Source organism: Cervus elaphus, chromosome 4 (genome assembly GCF_910594005.1).
Source record: "Cervus elaphus chromosome 4, mCerEla1.1, whole genome shotgun sequence".
In the NCBI taxonomy this organism is placed as follows: domain Eukaryota; kingdom Metazoa; phylum Chordata; class Mammalia; order Artiodactyla; family Cervidae; genus Cervus; species Cervus elaphus.
Window position 1 is genome coordinate 25,272,778 of NC_057818.1, and position 7,349 is coordinate 25,280,126.

General features: G+C 51.5%; 1 protein-coding gene across 1 annotated transcript; it reads right to left on the reverse strand.

Moving 5' to 3' along the window:
* MT4 (metallothionein 4) lies at positions 1-2,322 on the reverse strand. Its single transcript, XM_043898524.1, has 3 exons — positions 2,237-2,322; positions 777-842; positions 1-258 (listed from the first exon to the last, which is right to left on the reverse strand). The coding sequence occupies exons 1-3, from the start codon at positions 2,265-2,267 to the stop codon at positions 167-169; spliced, it is 189 nt and encodes a 62-aa protein (XP_043754459.1). The 5' UTR covers positions 2,268-2,322; the 3' UTR covers positions 1-166.
* Positions 2,323-7,349: the final 5,027 nt, after the last annotated feature.

The following is a 7,349-nucleotide window of genomic DNA, read 5'->3' on the forward strand; positions in this document are numbered from 1 at the left end:
CACAAGTGAAAACTTTATTGATCCAAACACTTTCTGTGAATGTCACCAACACCCGACGTGGACAAATATATAAAAAGCACAGCCTATTGTACAATCATTCCAACTCCTCCGCTAAGGCACTATACACATGCTTCCCGGGCCTCGTCACCAGCACGACGGATGCATTTCAGGGGCAGCAGCTGCATTTGTCTGACGCCCCTTTGCAGATGCAGCCCCGAGCACACTTGGCGCAGCCCGGGGGGCAGCAAGGACAGCAGCCTGAAAGGGACAGGAGAGGGGCAAGATGAATTTGGGGTCATCACCCTTATCTGACCGCTTCCCCCTGTACCACTTAGCAGGAAGTAGAAAAAGAAAGCATGTCACACACAGGCTCTGATCCACATGAGCAAAAAAAACCGGAACAGGAAGTGGTGGGGTGTTTAGAGCTGGAAGGGACCTCAGGGGTCACCCAGAGTCCATCAGAGGCCGGGGGTGGGGGGGGGGGGGGAGGGTTGGCCTGAGACCATTGGACAGTGGCCGATCCATAACACCAGGCTGGTACTCTGTCCCCTCCACTACTGGGCTGGCTGGAACCTTCTCTCAGTCCTCTTCCTCTCCAAACCCCTGGAATGGATGCCCCAGGTGGGCTGCAGTCCAGGGTACTCAGCTTTCATTTCAGATCTCTCCCAAATGAGAAAAAGGCACCCAGGAACCCCTCCATCCCACCACGGCTGGAGGGTGGCAGAAACAGACTCTCCTAGCTCCCGGCCAGCAGTGCCCGTGGGCCCCAGACTCACTTTTTCGACACGTTTTACAGCTGCAAGTTGTGCATTTGCAGTTGTCTCCACAGGCACAGGTTCCTCCTGAGAAGAAAGGGCAGAGCCACAAACATGAGTGCCGAGGTGGAGGGGGCCCACAGCCTTGCTGCAGGCCATCCTGGTGCTGGGGGATCTGGGGTGCCCTTGAGCAGAGGCTGGACGAGAGTGTGAAGATGCTGCTGAGAATCACCCCAGGGGTGAAGACCATCCAGTCGTTCCCAGTCACAGTGCATGGTCGGAAACTGGGAGGCTGCATCAATCAGCATCCCCAGGGGTACTCGTTAAGATGCATTCTGATTCATAGGTCTGGGTGGGGAAAGGGAGTCAGTATTTTTCAAAAGCAACCCAGATAATTCTGATGTACCATCAGGTTTGAGAACAACTAGGTTAGGCCAAGGGGCTTCCCTGGTGGCTCAGACGGTAATGAATCTGCCTGCAATGCAGGAGACCTGGGTTTGATTCCTAGGTTTGGAAGATCCCCTGGAGAAGGGAATGCCGACCCACTCCAGTATTCCTGCCTGGAGAATCCCATGGACAGAGGAGCCTGACAGGCTACAGTCCATGGGGTTGCAAAGAGTTGGACACGACTGAGTGACTAACACTGTCCAGGGTCCTCTGGGGACTGTCGAAGCCCTTAGTACCATCCTCACATTTCCAAGATATCAGGCAAGATGAAATCCTAAATGGGTACGAGGAAGAGCAAAGACTATAAACAAGCCCAAAGCAAGAGCCACAGCTACTACTTGTTTCCATATCATAAAACCATCTATATTTTTTAAAAAAATCATCTTACTGCTTTGAGTATCAAGATACTGGTAGCTTCTGTAAACTTTTGGGCAGATTTTGGGGACAGACTAGGGAAGCTTGTGAGATTTCTTGATACCATTTCCCAAAGTCACAAAACCCCAGGTGGCTCTGAACCCCAACCTCACTTCTCCTGGCCAACATGCTTCCGTGGAATTAAACAGTTTTCAGACTCAGGGGTTCACATATGCTTCTAATAACTCCCCTGACATCTGCAAAAACTTCATGATTTTAGCACTTTCACAGCCACCCTGGAAGGTGTGCAGCTGGGAATGAGTGACCCTAGTTTTCAGATGAAGAAACTGAGGCTTGGAAATAAGTATCAGGAGTGGATGGAAGCAATGAACCAAAAGCAGATTTCTCTGGGCCGGAGCTCTTTCCCTTCTTCCCCGGTGGCTGCCCTCAGAGGCTTGCCCCTAGGTCCCCTCATGGTCATTCCTAAGCCAAGTTATTAATTCTAGTAAATCAAGCTGGTATCCAGCAGAGAGCGGGTGCTTCCCCAGAGGTGGCCAGTCTGAGACAAGCCCCATTGGTGCCTCTAATGGAAGAAGAGAAGCATTGGTCCCAGTCCTGCAGCCTCTCTGTAGGGAACTGGTGAAAGGTCGCAGAATCCCAGGGTAGGCATCCTTACTCACCAGACATGCAGGTGCATTCCCCGGAGTCCATGGTCCAAGCAGCTGAGAGGTTCCGGCGCAGTCACAGCTGGGGAAGGGAGGCTGATGAGCAATCGCCAGAGGCTCCTTATTTATAGCCATGTGGGTGTAGACCTGGGCTCACCCCACCTCTCCCTGGGGCCAGACGCCCTGCACACGGCCCAGCCATGAGCTGGGGGTTGGCAGAGGAGAAGGTGAGCCGTATAGTCATTTAGGCAACTTTTCACAAGGAGTGCGGGTGGCTGTACCTGCCCACCTGCCAAGGTGTCAGGGAACCAGACTCAGGCTCAAATGGCAGTCACATACGGAGCCACCTATGTCTCTTCTCCAAGTCCTCCACGTGCTATTACTTGCTATTTTAAATTTTTATTTATTTTTAGTTTTGGCTGCGCTGGGTCTTCATTGCTGTGTGAACTTTCTCTAACTGCAGAAAGCAGGGGCTCCTCATTGCGGTGGGTTCTCTTGTTGGCAGAACACGGGCTCAATGGCTGTAGAACCCAGGCTTATTAGCCCCACGGCATGTGGAATCTTCCTGGATCTGCGATCAAACCCATGTCCTCTGCATTGGCAGGCAGATTCTATACCATGGGACCACCGGAGAAGTCCATTACCTGCTGTTTCTGCTCCCTCTTTCACAGGGGCTGTTCCTCCCTTGCCCAGGTCTCATTCTCTGCCCCCCTGCTTGACTGTAGAAGCCCGTACCGTGGGAAGGTGGGGGCCTCTATCTGGACCCTGGCTTTAGAAGGTCCCATTCAAGACCTCTTCCCCCTTACTCACCGCCCCCGCCCAAAGTCATGAGCAAGTGCCCACCCAGAGCCTATAACCTCTCTTTCTAGACCGCACCTGGACCACCCTGGATTCTAGAATTTTCTGTCATCCCAAACCTGCTTCCTTCTAAGAATTTGCTCAGTTCTCCTCCCCAGACTTCCACAGGCAGATTTGCAGGCAGTGTGTGTCCCTGGAGCCTGAGGGATGGCCAAGGGTGGCTGTTTGCTGGGGCTACAGGCAGAGTTTGAATGTGTGGGCTGGGTGCCCGCAGGGGTGTGGAGGGAAGGAGCTGGGGTGGAGAGAGAAGGGAGGTGGGCCACAGATTGGGGGTGGGGGCCACAGGGCAGATCTCCTGGCACCCCTGCCTTCTAGGTTGCAATGAAGCTCTTTGTTAAGGTTGGGGAATAGAATGTATTTTATGTATTTGATGTATACCTTTCAAATGTTTTCACCTGGTAGTGTGTGGACCCCCACTTATATTCTTGTGCTGCCCCACTAAACATTAGAAGGGGCGCAGGACTAGCCTCCTCTGGTCTTGCCCCCTCCTCCTCATCCTGAAAGGCCAAAAAGCCGTTCTGGCCACAACCAGGGAAGGTAGCTCCTCCTACTTGTAGGTTAGTGGGGTCTCCATTCCTCATCCACAAGGATTGCTGGGGCCACAGTCTGACCCATGGAGCCGTGATTGAGCTGAGAGCTAGTGAGCAGCCCCATGGTCATCGGGGCACTGGGGAGGGATAGGTAGGGGCCACATTGCCGTGATCCCCAGATGGCCCCTGCCCAAAAGGAGTTCACAGCCTCTAGCAGGGAATCCAGGCCCATTCACTCATTCAACACCTTCCAAGGGCCAGCACTGTTTGGACACTGTGGAGCCAGGGGGTGAGTAAAAACAGAGCTAATGGCGTGGAAGGTCAGGAGGGTATCTCATCCCAGGAAACCCCTGACCGGGCAGGGCTGCTCTTAGAGTCCAGAGGCTGGATCTGTCTTCTCATGCCTGCATTTCCTGCTCAGTCCCCACCCATCTCTTCGCAGGTCCAGCTTCTCCCCCTGCCTCCCACTCTTGGGTGTCCCCTGTAGCAGATACGAATGCCTTAGAGGGTCTGGTCCAAGAAAGAAGGGATTTCCCTTCCCCCTATCTAAGCCACCTCTCCTCTCTGCTCACTCTTTGAGCCAGGAGTTGCTTCTTCCTTGGATGACTGACACTGCAGTGTTGCTTAAGGCCCCAGCTAAATGATAGTATCAAAATCCAGTCACCAAGCATGATGCTGTTTCCCAGTTTCTGGGCTGTGTGGACTGAAACAACTGTGTATCATTGGGCCAGGGAGTCCCTGTTGACTGAGCCTAGGCTGTCGTATTCCTGTATTCCCCTGGGCCCTGGGGACGCACATCCAGGGGCCCCTCTGTCCTTTGGGCCATCTTCTGGGTCTCAGCTCCTGATCTCTGCAGGGCAGCAGGAAAGCAAGAACACACACCACCCCTGGAACATGGCATGACTGGCGTGCATAACTTAAATCTGCGCTTAGAAAATAGATACAACTCGCTCTCCATTCCCACAGTGGTGGAACCTGAGGCTGCTGAAGGTGGAATGTAACTCACCAACTCCCACAGATCCCCAGGACTTCACCATCCATGGATTTGGTACCCACTGCAATACTGAGGGATGCCTGTATTTCTTCAGAGATGTGATCTTTAGTCTTCTCAGGGGATTCCAGAGGCCCTTTGAAAGTCTGATGGAAGTTCTAGTCAGAACATGCACGCGTGCCCGGACACTTCAGACGTGCCCCAGTCTTTGCGACCCTATGGACCGTAGCCCACCAGGCTCCTCTGTCCATGGGACTCTCCAGGCAAGAATACTGGAATTGGTAGCCATGCCCTCCTCCAGGGAATCTTACCAACTCAGGGATCGAACCCATATCTCACATCTCCTGCATTGGCAGTTGGGTTCTTTACCACTAGTGCCACCTGGGAAGCCCCCTCATCACAAATTTCACAAATCAGCACAAATTTCGGCCCCCTAAAAATGCACAAATACATTTTCCCTCACAAGTTCAAAGGATTTGTGGATCTTCTGAATCCCATTGCAGGGCTTCCTCCCCCACCCCCCAGGGATCCTGAGGTAAGAACTCTGTAAAGAAGCAGGCCTGCCCGAGTAGCCCTTCTGTGGCCACCACTGAGCCCTAAATACCTCCTCCTCCACTGTTGGCCTCTCCATACGAATGGGCAAGTTGTTTTCTCAGAACAAGGTAATGGATTTTTCCACAGGAGAAGCTAACGCGCCACCTGTTAGCCTAAAATGACTGGGTCATCATCATCTCCCCCTTCCATGAAAGTCAAAGCTGTATGTACTCAGACACGCAGTCGTGTCTGACTCTTTGGGACCCCATGGAATGTAACCCGCCAGACTCTTCTGTCCATGGGATTCTCCAGGCAAGAATAATGGAGTGGGTTGCCACTTCCTCCTCCAGGGGATCTTCCCCACCCAGGGATTGAACTTGCATTTCTTATATCTCCTGCATTGGCAGGTGGGTTCTTTACCAGTAACACCACTTGAGAAGTCCTAGCTAGGCACCTGCTATCCTGCACCCAGCAGTTTCTGCCAGAAGTTCTGGGACTCATGGACTGGGACTGGAGGGTGAGCCTTGGTACTGATGGTCGACGAAGGTGCTATGCACACCCCTCTCGGATCACCATGCTTTCCTATACGGGGCCCCTTTGGACATGTGCATCTCTCCGGGGGCAGTCTGGAGCTGCCTACAGATTTTATTACATTGGTTTATAAACTGACCTCTCTCTAGACCACAGGCTCCTCACGAACAGAGGCTGTGCCTGCATCTCGGCATCCGTGTGGCCAGGCACACAGAGTGCTGCCCATGCAGTGGGTGTTTGATAAATATTTATGAGCTGCTGATGAGTAAATGACTCAATTCATAGAGTTACATGTGGGCTGTCTTCTCTGGCTCTTGTTGGATAGACTTAAAGGGCCTTGTCGCTCACTGAGAGTGGGCAGGAGCTTGAGATCTGGAGTCATGCTCCCTGGGCCCTGATCCTGGTTCTCTTTCTTTGCTGTATGATTTTTTAAAAAACAATTTGTATTTATTTATTTTCTTTTTTGGCTGTGCTGGGTCTTCGTTGCTTTGCACGGGCTTTCGCTAGTTGCAGTGAGTGAGGGCTACCCTTCGTTGGTGTGCCAGCCTCTCATTGTGGTAGCTTCTCTTTTTGTGGAGCACAGGCTCAGAAGTTGTGGTGAACAGGTTTTGTTGCTCCTCGGTATGTGGGATCTTCCCAGACCAGGGATCGAACCGGTGTCCCCTTGCATCGGCCGGCAAATCTTAGCCACTGTGCCACCAGGGAAGTCCTGCTGCGTGATCTGGGGCAAGTTGCTTAAGCTCTCTGAGCTCCAGTTCCCTCATCGGCAAAAGTGTAACTCATGAAAATGATAACCCCATGGCACTCTCATTGCGAGACTGAAATGAGGAAATGTACTCAGCCCTTAATTCAGAATCTGACTCAAGTATTATCATTGTTTCACTATTACTATTATTTTTATCTGTGTCTATTACAACTGGTTCAGCCGCTTACCCATTCATTTCAGGCTCTGTGGGGTGCGTTCATCAGCAGACAATATTGTGGAGAGTTTTAGTCTCTGCGTTTCCAACTCTTAAGCTCAGCCAAATTCCTTTTGGATCTCAGGGCATGGGGACCACGGGGCATTAAGTTCTTTTTTTTTTTTTTTTTTTCCTGACTTCCCTGGCAGCAGTTTGTATATGTTTGGAGTCCGAGTTGACCTTCCACCTACAAGGCTGTCTATAGGACTAGACATAAGACATGGGTGGACAAAAAGCAGGGAGGAACCCCAGAGACCCCCAGCTTGAATCGATATGGTCAGCACTGGGAGAACCCTGAGAAGTCACGGGCCAGCTTCTTACCCCATTGGGAAAACAGGCCCAGAGTGACAGGGTCAACCTTGGTCACCAGCTTAGGCTGGTGGCGGGGGGGATTTGAACATGGCTCCCTAACTCACTACCAACACCCACTCTCGAGGTCTGAGGAACGCATGACAGAAGTGTTCAGCGGTTTGGAACCTTGTGGTTTTCTATACTTTTTATTAATTAATTTTATTATAAAAGTTCAAGCACACTAAAAACTACAAAGAATAGTACTACAAACATCCATGTGTCTACCACCCAGAATTAACAGATGTCAACATTGTCATATTTGCTTCAGCTCTTTTATTTGTAAGACATTAAAAATTAACAGGATTGTGGCTTTAAATACCACCTCTTGCTGGTGACACCCCACTCATACCCCCAGCCCAGGCCTCTCTTTTGAA

Coding starts and splice junctions, on each gene's coding strand:
- MT4 (XM_043898524.1), bottom strand. CDS start 2,267: ATGGACTCCGGGGAATGCACCTGCATGTCTG. Junction 843..2,236: donor GGAATGCACCTGCATGTCTG/GTGAGTAAGGAT, acceptor CTTTCTTCTCAG/GAGGAACCTGTGCCTGTGGA. Junction 259..776: donor CTGTAAAACGTGTCGAAAAA/GTGAGTCTGGGG, acceptor TGTCCCTTTCAG/GCTGCTGTCCTTGCTGCCCC.